Source organism: Colossoma macropomum, unplaced genomic scaffold (genome assembly GCF_904425465.1).
Source record: "Colossoma macropomum unplaced genomic scaffold, Colossoma_macropomum, whole genome shotgun sequence".
Taxonomy (NCBI): Eukaryota; Metazoa; Chordata; class Actinopteri; order Characiformes; family Serrasalmidae; genus Colossoma; species Colossoma macropomum.
Genome location: NW_023495565.1, coordinates 2,211,616 through 2,227,043, shown reverse-complemented (window position 1 = coordinate 2,227,043; position 15,428 = coordinate 2,211,616). Strand labels below are relative to the sequence as shown.

Here is a 15,428-nt window from a genome sequence, read left to right as displayed (position 1 = left end):
GATAGCCAGGTTATTTTATGACCCCTCTGTGACAGGCCCATTTATGACCCCCCTCTCTGTGACAGACGAGTTTGAGGGACAGGTCTGCCTGGGGTGGGTGTTTCATGACACCCCCCACACCCCCACCCCTCTACCACAACAATGGAGTCGGGGGGGGGTCAGGGTATGGGGTGAGGGGTGGTGTGAGGTGCGAATATTGAGCCCTTTCATGTAGGTAAAACATTGGGGGTTTTCACTGTTGTGTTTGATTGTGGATTCTTAGATATGTGTGTTTTGTATGTCTCCAGTGTGTTAAAAGCACCAGAATGTCTAGACAAATAAAAACAAAAGGGGTTTTAGAGAGGTGTGTGGGTTAAATCGTTTGTTATCAGTGTGTCTCCAAAGTGTGTTAAAGGTGTCAGAAAGTCTAGATCTTAAACACAATTTATTTTGAAATATTTATTTAGTTGTATTGAAACTATTTGCTTTGCTAGTTTTTTCTTATTTTTTCTTTTTGTTAATGATTGCTCTGGCTGTGTGTACAATAATTCACAGAAATAAGATTCCGGAGTGTGACCAGGTTGGTATTTGTCCAAAGATCGTGTTGTCAGTTTTGGTTTTAACAATGAAAAAGAGACTGTCACACTATTCATTCTCACACCCGATGAAATTGGCTGGAAACACGAACGAGTGACTTTTGGTCACACGACAACGTCCACACTGGGTAAAGATTGGGAGAGTCATTCTTGTATGCCTGTGTGTGGGAGGGGGGTTGAGGGGGTGTGTGCATGGGTGTAGATGTGTGATGTCTAACCAATCAAAACTCAGATCGATACACAGATGGACAAGAAGAGGTGTGGCAATGAGAAATGGTACATAGAGCCGCGAAATTGTGGTGTCACGTTCTTTCAACTACAGTCTTTGCTGTTAAGAAAACTGATCGAAAGCCATGGACACCAACATTCTCGGTGAGCATGCAGCAGGCTGCAGACTTTTACCTAATTTTCTGTTGTAAGTATTTCAAACAGCGTCACAATTTTATTTTGTTTAACAGGTTTTTCTTGGTCAAGGTGCATCTGAGCTTGAAACAATCCTTGCTATTAGAAGTATTGAAGGATTGTCTCAACTTTGTGAAGGTATGTCACAGCTTTTTATTATTATTTCATGTATTTGTAGTTGCTGATGTTTGTCAAAATAATTCTTACATTTCTGTTATTACAGAATCTGCAAATACAGTGGATTATGAGAATCCATTGGGTGAGTTGACGGTTTATAGTATATATTTTTTTCTGTGTTAGTTGTTGGTGAGTAATGCTAACTCATATTTTTTTTTTCTGTAGTAGCTCTGACCCGTTTGGTTGAAACAACGGGTCTCTTAACACCGCCAGGAATCGACACAGTACCCAGTACCTCCGCGGTTTGTGAACCCCACGCTTTGTTGACGTTTAAGCCCTGTTTAACAAGTGGTCCCGCCACAGAGTGGAAGGAGTCAAACTGCCGACGATAACTCTGTTTCCCGCGGAAAACGTCCAAGAATATGTTTGAGTACAAATAACGGGTCAATTTTACGTGGGAAACGTCTTAGGCCTGATGATAGCTACAAATCTGTAGGTAAGAAAATACAAATTGAACACTTTTTACAATGTTGTTTATTTAGTGGCGATGGTGTTTAGATGTTGTGAAGAAAAACTCCGCCGATACTGAGTTGCCAGTAAAAAGTTTATTACATATTAAAACAGTATCATATCAAGCACTATAGAGTACCTGAGAGAGGATATGTGCCAATTCTAAATGTCCCCTCCCGAACAGACTGACCAACAGCATATATATATGGTTCTTGTTGTTGAAACAGGAGACAGAGCATATGGTTCTTTTTTTAAAATGATCTCATCTATTTGGACCTAAGAGAAGAAGGGAGAAAGTGAGAGGCCCTCTCCCAATGGACCAAGGGCCCCCAACTCACATTCCTAGCCCCTGCACAAACAGAGCACATAGGGCACTCCTAGATACTACCACCTCAACTTATTGAAAGAGTGTTTTTACCTTCTTCTATCAAAGGTTCCTTTTTAAAATATACTTCATTTTCCCCCCTTCGAGACTTCCTTAAAGTCTCGAAAAACAAAAAAGTAGCTTATACATATTTGTAGTTGTAACTAAATAACAATTCTTCCTATAGCATAACCTTAGCAATGCAACAGCTTTCTGGAGTGTGAGAGCAAAAAAACCTGTCCGGCAGCTATCATTCCTGAAATATCCCTCAAACAATCTAGACAGGAAAAATTCTCTCACGGTCCCTCTGCCTTAGGCGACCACATAAAGTACTCCAGACCACTTTAAAGGAGGTATTCTGACAAATTGTATATGGATATGACTTAAGCAAATACATATGGAAACCTCAGAAAATAAAATCAAAACAATGTCCACATTCAGGCTGGTCGACCCATCGGACCTTCCAATGGACCTTTCCCTGCCTAACACCCTTATCCCTAAGCATCCGAAAAAAGAAAAAAACATCTGAGGTCCCAATGTACTTACCCCATAACAGAAAACATCCGTCTTCAAACAATTAAACAAAGATCATATTATAAATTTAAGTACTACTCATGCAATAAACAACTCAATCCAACTAGTATATCTTACTAAGATTATCACTTTCTTATAAATTTCCTCTATCAATATCACCCCTTACCATATGACAAAGTCCAATACTATGCAAATACATATGAAGACATAAAAATGTATCACACTGCAACTCCTCAGCAGTGTCGACTCTCAGTGTAGTGTCGATGATGTGTTGACTCTGGGCATCGTATCACAGTGTCCTTATTCAAACTCCTTCAGTCCAATCTTATTGTCCATAAACATCAGGGTCCCCAAAGATCCAGCCACTCTTACAGTGGTCTTCCCCCAGCATTGTTCTTGAAGAAAAGAAAGAAAACCACCAACCAGTATCTTTTGCAAAAACAACAGATGCAAATTGAAACATCACATACGGGTTAACACCTTATAAGTAAATGTGAAATTCATAGTATCATACTTTCACATTATTCTCAGTTATAAAGCCCCTTTTTCATTTCCCCCTGCTATCATCCCACTCTATAGTAAGAGACTACTGAATACCCTAAATAGTAAAAGAAATAAATGTTAAGATTACAATAAGAATAGATATTCAAAATGGATATTTCTCCATCAGTTCACCTTCTATCACCACTTCTTCGTCATCGTCTGTGTCAGTCCTATGTAATAATGGCATCTGAATCTGATCTCCAGGCATCAGAACTCCAACCCATCTCAATATCATTGCCTTCGCAAAAGTTAACACCAATGTACAGCAACAGAACATCACACTCAATGATATAAGAACTGCTACCATAATCTGAACCAACACTGCTCCCAATGGTCCTAATTTTTCCTGCAACCAAGCATTCGCCGACCATCCAGCTCCTTCCGATGGGCCAAACGCATCCCTTATATGCTTCAATGCATCTATGACACTAGTCATATTGTCAGAACTATCAGGAATCAAAGTATAACAAGCATCACCAGTTAAGTTCAGAGCCACACATAGGCCCCCTTGTTTGGCCAAAAGATAATCAAGAGCCATGTCATGTTTCAGCAATGTCAGTCTGTGACTCTTTTGAGTATTTGACAAGTATTCAAAACCTCTTATAGTCTCATTTGCAAAACCCTGTAGGGTGTAGGTAATATTATCAATGTGATCTGCCAAAAATGTCACCCCATACCATGGAAATAATCCTATACCCCACTTCTCTCCTAGGCTTATCCTCCAATGATAGGACTCCAGATTATGAAACTGTGCTAGTTCCCTTTTCTTCCTACTTCCAGAAATAGCCTCAGATTGAACCTCATCAGAAACTTTTCTCTTCTGGACAGTAAAAACCTCATATGGCAGCTTCAACATTGCCATATAACAGCATCCTATCCACCCATACGGTAGAAATATATATGCCTTATCACCACAAACCCACCAAATATCCTTAAAATTCCCTATAGTTACATTTCCCGGCAACTTTTGGTTCCGCACCATCAAAATTCTACTCAGTTTGCGATGTGGTACCTGAAAAGTCACTTTATACAAGTCATTCATAGCCTCATATTTACGCTCACCCAAGTCCATAATATAGTTGTTACAGTCTGATATTCCCATAAACTTTCCAGGCCCCTTATGAGTACCATCTGAACAAAAACAGTCTTTAGCCCCCACAAATTTCACTTCTAACGGATCAGGGACCGCTGTTATCATATTTTCATGCTGATCAAGTAAATTCACATATGGTAACTCTCCCAACCAAGAACAATTATGTTTAGGTCTAAACAGATGCACTGACAGAGCCATCACCTTATCTTCTGCTGCTTGCTGCTGATATAACAGCCACGATAATGCATATGATTGACATTTAGCACTTAATGGTTCTGGTACCGTCTCTAAAATTGAAGGCCATGTGCCTGGTGTTGGAACTTTCACCACACATGGACAATTCAGCTTCCTAACCGATCTTACAGAATGAGTTAACTGCTGGAACCATAAGTTCCTACCTGCCCATGGGTCTGCGATTTGTAACACCGAAGAATCAAATCCATATGCCTTCCACTTAGTTTCTCTCTTCTGTAATACACGATACTGGTTAGTCATGTCCTCTGGTGTCCAGTCAAAGTCAAAAAACCCCTCTTCCTCGTCTAAAATAGTCCTCTGAGCTGTCACAGATGAATCTGCATCATGCTCTTCCACCTTCTGTTTTCTAGGTTCCAAAATCTCCTTACTACTATTCACACTAAGCTCTATTTTTGGCATAGGTTTCTGGGTTATATTGACTACTTCTTCAAAGTTCAACAATGTCATACCAGGTGTCTGTGTTATATTTACAACTTTCCTAGGCGACAGAGATGTTGTCACTGATTTATTAGCATAGGTTGCCCTTAGCCCAACCTCACTTGTAATATTTCCCCCAGTAACAAAAGAAGAAATTGGCATCTTCTCTGTAGTAGCATTCATCTCCTTCAAAATCGTAGCTAAAGTAACAGCCTGAATTGATGTATTAACATTCTTAGTTGTTTCCGGAGCTAAAGTAGTAAGCTTCCTCAACGTAATATTCACTCTTGGAGTGGTTGCTGTGGTGACTCTTGTAGCCACCCTGAAAATTCCCGAAGAACTCAAATCTTCTATTACAACCACTACCTTATGCGTTATATACCCCTCTCTCCACACATTTTGAAATGGAACAAATTTCAACTCTGGCTCAAAATAAGTACATGTGTATTCCCCTTGATCTTCCCAAGTTACATTACGCACTAAAAGTGAACAATCATCTCTAACTTTTAACCACCTCCAGTCATTAAACAACAGATACTTCCTCTGATCACGAGGCACCATAGCAACTTCAGGTCCTGTTAACAGCACATCTTCACCACGACTATTTTCCACATAGGAGGATTATTACCACCCACATTAAATCTTCCACATCTACAGGGGAGAGAAACCGCTCTTCCTAACTTAGTTCTGACTACTGTCTTCAAAGGGGTTGATGTCGTTGCAATCATTTGAGGCGCCAACGTTATTAACTGTGACATATTTATACCTTCAGTAACCTTCAATGCTAAAAAAGTAGAATTCCCTAAGGTCTTTTCAACACTAGTCCTCGTAACGTTTTGGTCTGACCCTTTTCCGAACTGGCCTTGGACTTCGTCGTCTAACTGTATCTCTGATTTCTCCCGCAGCGGAATCACAGTCCTTTGAAACCTTTGGCGCTTCGCTCTCCACTGAAATAGGCTCTGCTGTTTCTGGGACATGTTGAAAATCAATGTCACCAAATCTTCTTTCCTGTCCATTAACTGCAGAGTCATTTCTGGCATCATCAGAAAAGTACATAGAATCATCAACGTTGTCAACAACCTGGACACCCTCCTCTTCTGGATTTTGACTCTGGAGATCTGTATGCATTTCTTCTTCTTCTTCTGCATGTTCTTCCACATTTTCTCCTGGCTCTCTTGAGCCTTCAACATCTCTTCCCTGTAAGCGTGGCGCCTCTTCCCTTGGCGCTTTAACACAATGCGATAAATGATACCACGTTGGAGACCCTTTAACCTGGACCGCCGTTCCCGTACTGCGAACAACTTCAAATGGTCCTTCACGGCGTTCGTTATACCACTTCCTTCTAAACACCTTCACGAACACCTTGTCTCCAGGTTGCACTGTGCTCCTCTTTTGCTCATCAAGCCTCTCCTGAGCTTCCTCTTTTCTTTGCCTGTCAGAAACGTATGTATATATTCTTTTATGCAAATTAGCCATATATTTAACGTACGCTCGCATTTCATCTTCCAAAAGGGCTACGCTTGGACCCTTTCCACTTGTACGCAAACAAGGCGTTGGCATTCGTCTTCCTGTGACCAACTCATGAGGTGTCATATGCAAATCACGCAGCTCACTTGAGCGACACACCATTAGCGCCAGCGGAAGTGCCGCTACCCAATTTAAACCTGTGTGCTGGCAGATTTTAACAATACGATTTTTCAGAACCCCATTCATTTTTTCACAAATCCCTTGACTTTGCGGATGATAGACTGCACCAAGACGCTGTTTAATTCCCAATTTTTGCAAAATCAACTTCATCGTCTTATCCACAAACTCTTTCCCATTATCTGAGGATATCTGATCTGGAAGTCCCCACCTGCTTATGACCTCTCTACACAGAAACCTGGCAACTGACTGAGCGTCCTTTCGCTTGGTCGGGCACGCTTCTGGCCAACGCGAAAATCTGTCCACAACAACTAGCATGTATCTCTTACCTTCAACTGGTTTTATCATGTCAACAAAGTCCACAACTAACTCACGCATAGGACCCCTCGGAGTTGGAATGTAACCAGGAGGAACCATCACTCCCCTTCGAACATTATTTTTCAAGCAGATAGTGCATCTGCCTATAACATAATCAATCTGTTCAAGCAAGCATGGTGCCCAAAACCCATACTCCTTTGTAATCTTTCGTCTGACTTCCCCCCTTGCAACATGAGCTAGCCCATGCGCCTCCTGAATCATCAGACCTAACAGGTCTGGAGGTGCTATTATCAGCCCCTCATGATTTCTCCAAAGACCAGTAGAATCTTGAGTGGCACCTCGGTCTAGCCACAACTGTTTATCCATTGCAGGAACAGCTTCCTGCATTAAAATCACATCCCTAAGTGTGATTTTGTCTTCCACGTCTACTTCATGAGTGACCAAAAACACTTTGCCCAATTTATCAGCTCCTGCAACTGCTTTGGCAGCTTCATCAGCCGCTTTATTCCCTTGTGTGACCTTCGACACATCCATTTTATGTGCTGCGCACTTAACTATCGCTATTTCTTTAGGCTTCATCATAGCCTGCAACAATTTCATTATCTGATGGTGATGCTGTATTGGAGAACCATCCGTTTTCTTAAACCCTCAGTTCTTCCACACCGCTCCAAATAAATGACACACATTTTGAGCGTAGGCGGAGTCACAATATATATTCACACGCTTACCTTCCGCTAACAAACATGCTTCAGTTAATCCCACAAGTTCAGCAAGCTGTGCAGATGCAGGCTGTGGTACTACTCCAGCCTTCTCAACGACAAATTCAGTCCCTTGGGCTTTTACTACTGCATAACCAGCACTCAATTTATCTCCCACACGATAACAGGACCCATCAGTCCAATACTCCAAGTCCGCCTCACGCAATGGGAGGGCTTGCAAATCCGATCTAAGCTTCGAGCATTTCTCTGCTTCTTGAACACAATCATGTGGTTCACCATCCTCTGGAGTTGGCAAATTCTCAGCTGGATTCACTGTGACACACCTTGCTAGGGTAACATCTTCCTGCTCCAAGAGCCTATGATAGTCTCTAAGTCTAGACATAGTCAATGTGTATTTGCCATAATTCAAGAGATTTCTAAGACTATGATGGGTAAGAATTGTCACTGGATAGCCCATTGTGACCGACGATGCCTTCTCATACATTAAAAAAACTCCCACCAGTGCTCTGTAGCACAGCGGTAGCCCCAGCTCTACTTCTGAATAAGCAGTAGAATAATAAGAAATAGGTTGAGGATTTGTCCCCATACCTGTTGGCTGACAAAGAACTGCACATGCATATTTACCCCCAGTGGAAGTAGCCACATATAACAAAAAATTCTTAGAATAGTCTGAAAGCACTAGCGCTGGAGCCTCTTGCAACCTCTGTTTGATCATCTCAAAGGCCAAAAGGCCATCCTGTGTCCAAGAAAGGTTACAATGAAGTTGAGCATTCCCAGTATCTTTAATCATAGCTCTCAAAGGCCCTGTTAAACTAGCATAATCCTCTACCCATGCTGTCTGACCCAAATAAACTATTTTCTCCTGACAGTACTGCAACTTCTTCAAAGAGACCTTGTGTCCCTTTTCTGCCAATATCTGTAACAATTTAATTGAATCCTTATGACATGTTTCCTCATCTGGTGAACAAATAATAATGTCATCCACATACTGTACTACTGTACTTTTTAATAGCTGATCTATCCCTACCAAATCATCCTTCAATACTTTATTGAAAATATGAGGACTATGTTTAAATCCCTGTGGTAATCTCTTATACTCATAGAACTGTCCATTGTATGTAAACCCAAATAAACCCTGACTTTCTATGCTAAGTGGAACACTGAAATATGCACCACATAAATCTAACACTGTGAAATGTGTCGCATCTGGAGGAATTTGGGCTAACAAAGTATGCGGATCCGGCACTTCTGCTGGAAAATCAGCTACCACTTCATTCACTGCTCTCAAATTATGTACCAGGCGATACGAGTCATCCGGCTTCTTCACAGGCAGCAAAGGCGTGTTACTCTGAGGATTCTGTGTTATCTTTAAAACATCTGCTTTCACAAGTCCTTCAATCTGTGGTTCAATCCCTCTGATTGCCTCTTCTTTCAGTGGATACTGGTTCTTCCAAGGAGGTTTGACTCCTGGTCGAAGTTCAACTTTCACTGGTTGGGCTGACTTCACAAGTCCAATATCAGTACTATGCCGCGACCACAAACATTCTGGAACTTGTCGCAACATCTCTTCTTTCAAAGAGTCTGAATCCATCTTAACACTGCAAATTGACTCATGTGTCATCCGCACAGTTTGTGGCTGTCCCTGTCCTTGAGCAGTAATCATAATCTTAACAAACCGCTGATCCTTACTCCTCCAGATGGCAAGATTCTCTTTCACTGGTTCAAAAACAGCTTCCTCTGAAATTTCCTCTGAAATTTCCTCCTGGTCTGTTACACTCACGAGCAAAGTGGCCAAACTGTCCACAATTATAACACACTTCTAAGGACTGTTGAAAATTTGGATTAAACCTTCCTCCTCTTCCTCTTCCTAAATTTCCTCGACCTCTTCCTCTCCAGGTCTGCACTTGACCCAAAGTTGGCTGTGGGGAGGCAGCCACTGGAACCACCAACGATGGCTGAAACGACTGGGGCTGAACCTGATTCGACTGCGGTTGTGGTAATGGTTGATTTTGCGGAGACTGACTCTGTATAACCAAGGCCTGCTTCTTCTCTTTCTTCTTGTTATCCACTAGTTGTATTTGATTCAGTTTTCTGAGGGTTTCTTGGTCCTGTTCTTTCTGGTCATGTTCCTTTTTCCTATATAGCTCCACTTGATGGGCTATGTGATCCGTATAAACACCCTTTGCCATACTTCCAAGACCAACCACCTCTGCCAGTTTACTCCTCACTGGTAGAGGCAGCCCCTTCTGTATTTTGGCTCGCAAAATTGACTGCTCCATTTGATTCAAATCCAGGTCATTTCCTGTAACATTTCTCCACACTTGATGGGCTCTTGACACATAGGCCCTCGGGTTTTCTTCCTGTCCCAGTGGCTCAATAAGAATATTATCAGGATGGACATTTGTCGGAAATGTGTCTCTCAGCGCTCTCCATACTCGACCTCTAATTGCAGAAAACAGCTCCGGATCATTCACAGCAGTCCCCACATATCGATTAAGTCCTGCTTTCTGTAGAAGCTCTTCCATGGCTGGGACTCCAAGGAGATTAGCCAAAAGTCTCTTAATATCTCCTATTGCAGGCTGTGTTCCCACCATGATCTCTTCCAACTTCGAAATCCAAGGATGTGCTCCATCCTGAAGAGTAGGTAACTTCTCAAGTATATCTGACATATCTGTGTTTTGCCAAGGCTTGTATTCCAAGCTCTGTCCTCGGATGACCACTGGACACATCTTCTCGTGTGTCTTCCCTTTTCTTGTGCGCAATGCATATTTCACATCCAATTTTTGGGAGCCTCCTTTCTGCAACTCTTTCTTCTGAATTTGCTGCTCCTTTAATTGGTTCTCCAGTGCTTTTCGGCTTTCTGGTTTAATGGATTTATCCAAGTACGAAAGGCATTGATCTATACTTCTCTCAACCTCTCTTAAAGCTCTCTTTTTATCCTCTCCTATTCTGGTACTAGATGCCGCTGGAAAAAACCCTTTCGAAGACAAAAGACCCTCACTCTCTGAGTCTTCATCACTGTCTCCATTCTCGCTCTCGTTAGAACTATCATCTCCAAAGTCCTCTTTCCTCCATATTTTATCTCCCCTCTGTTCTGCTCTCATCAATATTCGCCTGACTGCAGGGTCATATCCACCCATGATCCCTTCCAGGTCACTTTGATCGCCATCATCTCCCGATTCCATCCTCCTGATCCTCAGTTCACCCTTAGTTTCCAACCGTGTCATTTTCTTCTTACTTTTGGAACTTGGATACATCTTTATAGTTGTTTCCGCTTGACCTGTTTCAATTATCCGGTCATCCTCATCTCTGATGCGATATTCACCTTCCTGGCTGATCAATGGGAGCTGGGGATAGATTTCCTTAAACTTCACCTCCTTCTCATAAGGTGGGGGTCTCTTTACTGGATCCATATGTGAGAAAGGTGCTTTAATTTCTGCCATTAATTTTTCTCTTTCCTTTACATTTTCTCCTATTTCTTCTGCACCTCTCTCTCTCTTATCTTTGGCCGCTTTTATCCTTTTCTGTCCCTCGTTTTCAAACAACTGGAGAATACCAAGCTCTATTTGTCTCTTTTCTTTACGTTTTTCCCCCTTTTTACCCTTCTTTTGATCTGCCTTATATGTGGACACAAGCACCTGCATTGTTTTAATTACATCTGGGTTAAGGGTCCCCTCCACTGGCCATGGTTGGTCAATTTCAGACCAACGCTTATGCCATTTCTCCGATATCTTTGCAATGCCTTTAACTAAAGGAGTATTCTTCTGCACTACATCAACAGGTGTGATTACTTTCGAAATTTTAATGTCCTTTGTTGACATTGTAACTACTCCCTTATGTTCCCTTATTGTGAAGTTAGACTATTTACTAAAATTAAAATTACTTCTCCCTTTCTCTCTTTTTCAAACCACTAATTTATCACATCAGTAGAAATGAAAGAAATTTGCCAACTTCAAAGAAATCGGAAACATTAATGTAATTAACAATTCACTTCAATAAATCCACCTATAATATGGCCTAATTGCAAATAAAATTTCCTCAAATATCCACAAAATAAAAATCTAATCCTATATAAAGCTCAAAGTAATCACACACCCACAAGGGACCAGCTATCACCAGATGTGTTCCTATTTGCAGCAAGACAATCACCTATTTATCACCCAATGTTCAAACCCCTGCACCTTAAATCATCAAATAGTCACAATATTGAATCCCCCATGCCGCTCAAATCAGAATAAACCATGCACAAACAATAAAACTCCTATTTGCCATTCTTAACAGAGTTTAAACCAACTAAGTATGTTCCCTTAATTAATTAAATGCATTGAACAGTCAGTCCGTTGCCAAACCTCTCTTTTTCCCTTAAACTACAGCCCCTAGTATCATATCCTCCTGAGACCCCGCCTATTCATTTGTGTCCTTTGTAGTGGACACTTTGTTTCTGCATCTAGCATTTTACTCGTTTGAGTTACCCTAATAAGTCCTGCTGTATCTTAAAGAGGACATCCTGGGCTTTCCAGTGATACCACATGTGTTGGGGTAGGATGCTGACAAATTCCACTTCCTGTTTAAACAAAATGGCCTCCATATCAACAAGCACATTTTATGGAATGAGAAAAGGTAAGTCAAATATTCTTTATTTATTGCTTTTTTTACTACAACATTCATATATTTTATTGCTTTTGAGGTTGTTAGGAACTGTTTAATGAGGTCTGAGAGCAGTTTATTTATTTTTGAAATTAAATAATAACCATTTTATAAATGTCCACTATAGTGGACACTAAGATGATCTTCATGTCTTTCGTGGTCACTAAAGGTTTTAACATATTGTTTTAGGAGACAGAACAGAGGCAGAGAAGATTTTGTACAAAATAATTGAGGGAGATTCAGACTTAGATTTATCAGATGAGGAAGATGCTGAGGATGAGTTTAAACCTGATGAAGAAGAGGTAGAGAGTTCTAATGAAGACGCAGGTAGCTCATCAGATCAGATCACAGACACAGACCAACAGGAGAGCCGTCGTCCTTTGTGGGCCAGGACTAGCACGTATGTTTCATTTCGTTTTAGGATTACCATAAATAATGTTTATAATCAGTAAAAATATATATAAATACTGCATTGTTGATCTAATGGCAGCACAAAATGCTCTTGGCAACAGAAAGTACAGTAAATGAAATGACTATTAACCACATTACATTGTGATCAGATTGTTCAGAGAGTTTTAAAGTGAATAAAAATAATTACATTTCAGATGTATCAGATCAAAGTGTTTGGAGGTTAAATTAATAATAATGGTGTTAATGAAATTTTATTAAACTGTTTATTCTGCTTTTCCACCAAAACAGATTCACACCTGTGCTACCTAGGCCTCCTGATTATCAAGATGACCCTACACTTCATGCAGATTGGAGTCCAATTCAGTACTTTTCCCAATACATTGACAGCAAGGTTTTTGAAGACTTGGCAACTTTCACAAATCAAAGGGAGCTACAGACTAGAGGAGTTTCTCTGAACACCACTCCACAGGAAATGAAGGTCTTCTTTGGCATATCAGTTCACATGGCCTGCCTTGGTTATCCCAGAATCAAGATGTTTTGGGCCAAAAAAACAAAAGTGCCAATTATAAGTAACAAAATGACAAGAGATAGGTTCTTCAAGCTGAGAAACTCACTGAAAATTGTAAATGACCTTGATGTGAATGAGGAAACAAAGAATACAGACATTCTTTGGAAAGTCAGGCCACTCCTTGACAGAGTGAAGCAAGGCTGCCTTAGGCTTTCAAAACCAGGAAAGCTCTGCGTTGATGAGCAAATCATTCCTTTCACAGGCCGCTGTCCAATCAGGCAGTTTGTTCCAGGCAAGCCATACCCGACTGGCTTGAAGGTATTTGTCCTCGCCTCTCCAGATGGTCTGATGTTGGACTTTGAAGTATACCAAGGAAAGAATACATTTAATGACAAAAGATTGGGCATTGGGGCAGCAGCAGTCCTACGTATGGTTGAATCTGTTCCCACAGGAAGTCAGCTGTTCTTTGACCGGTACTTCACATCAGTCAGTCTCATGGATGCTTTGCTGGAAAAGGGCTTTCCAGCAACTGGAACCATAATGAAGAACAGAGTGCCAAAGCCATGTCTGCTTACTGGTGACAAACAATTGCAAAAAGAAGGGAGAGGAGCATCAAAGATGGTGGGCAGAAATAGTCCTGAGCTGGCTATCACAAAGTGGTATGACAACAAGCCAGTGCTAATGGCCTCTACCATACTTGGGAAAGATCCTGAAGATGTCTGTACAAGATGGTCCAACAAAGACAAAGCACACATTCAAGTGAGAAGACCAGCAGTTATCACAGAGTACAACGACACCATGGGCGGGGTGGATTTATGTGACCAAATGTTGAGCTTTTACAGAATGTCAAGCAGGACCAAAAAATGGACTACACGAGTGATAGGTCACTTTTTTGATGTTGCCATCACAAAGTCCTGGATCCAGTACAAGTCAGACAGCAAAGTCCTGAATCGACCTGCAAAGGAAACTGAACAGTACTTGGACTTCAAATTGCACCTGGCTGAAGAGCTGTTGGATCTTCCAGAACTTGACAACAGTGCAAGTGAAGAGAGCGAAGAAGAGTATGAGCCACCAATGAAAATGAGGATTCCACAACCAGAGCCATCTGTGCGTAAATATGGAGCCATGCACATGCCAGAGATGGTGGATTGCAAACATGCAGAAAGATGCCGAAATAAGGGCTGCAGAAACAAGACATACATGAGATGCACCAAGTGCAAGATGTTTCTCTGCATTACCAAAAGAAGAAATTGCTTCCTGGACTATCATCGTTGAAAAAAACAAATCCTCAAGATATAACACGCAAGCAAATGAAAGACTAACCAAGTTTTTAGTTCTGAAGAAGTTCAGTATTTCTGTAGATGAAATCAACAAAAATGTTCAAAAAGAATTCAAAAGCAGTGAAAGATTTTAGGTCAGCTGTTCTATACTTGAGAGTGCAAAAGACATGAGAAAGCAAGTCACAACATATGCAAATGAAATAAAAGAGAATAAAAAAAAACTGAGTTAATAAGAACATTTACTTTACCAACCTGAAAATCAACAAACAAAATGAATACAGAATAAAAGTCAAATATGTCCTTGTTTTATTGTTATTGCTTAACTTGTTAAATTTCACTGTTTTGAAGATTAAAACCGTCCTGCCGTCCACTATAGTGGACATGCTATAAAAAAAAAAATAAAAATAATTTTTAAAAAGTCTAAATGGTAATATGTTTTATTTATGCCTAAAAGATAGGAAATCACAAAAAAATCTAAATTGCAAGACACTTTTTTTCATTGGTTCTCAGGAGGATATAAACAAATAGTTATACTCTTTAACCCCCAAATAGAGAAATATTCTTATAATAGCCTATAAATGAAGCAGATTGTATATATATCAACAATAATGACTATAAATAAGTATACATACATATATTTAAAATGCAGGTATTTGTCAAAAAGAGTTTTGTGGATAAAACACACTGGCCTTAATCAGATTGGAGCCAGATGGGCATGAGGTCAATCCGTGTCAGCACTGGAGCTGCTGGGCTCCCCCCTCTTCTCTTTCTCTCTGTCCCCTCCAATCCTCACACACCATAGGCGGACAAAGGAAAAAACAGATCAGAATCAAGTATCAAATGAACCCACTAGGTATTATGGACCACACAAAAACTATCCAATATGATTTATGCCCATTATCTGCCCACTCTTAGGTCATTTTTTTTTCCTCCTTTAAACCCCAAATTATCATCAAAAAAGACACTTCAGTTTATTTCACTCTAACACCTCACATACTCATTCAATGTTCTTCACCCACACACACACACACCTCCTCACTGGTCTCTCCACTCATCTCCAAAATTATAAACGTCCTTCTTGGGGGCTCATG

At 40.7% G+C, this 15,428-nt stretch overlaps 1 protein-coding gene across 1 annotated transcript; it reads right to left on the bottom strand.

Annotated features, from left to right (window-relative positions):
- Positions 1 to 3,129: 3,129 nt before the first annotated feature.
- LOC118802460 lies at positions 3,130 to 4,725 on the bottom strand. The gene is made up of 2 exons (XM_036563014.1): positions 4,678 to 4,725; positions 3,130 to 4,646 (listed from the first exon to the last, which is right to left on the bottom strand). Exon 2 carries the CDS (start codon positions 4,631 to 4,633, stop codon positions 3,149 to 3,151), a length of 1,485 nt encoding a protein of 494 aa, XP_036418907.1. The 5' UTR covers positions 4,634 to 4,646; positions 4,678 to 4,725; the 3' UTR covers positions 3,130 to 3,148.
- Positions 4,726 to 15,428: the final 10,703 nt, after the last annotated feature.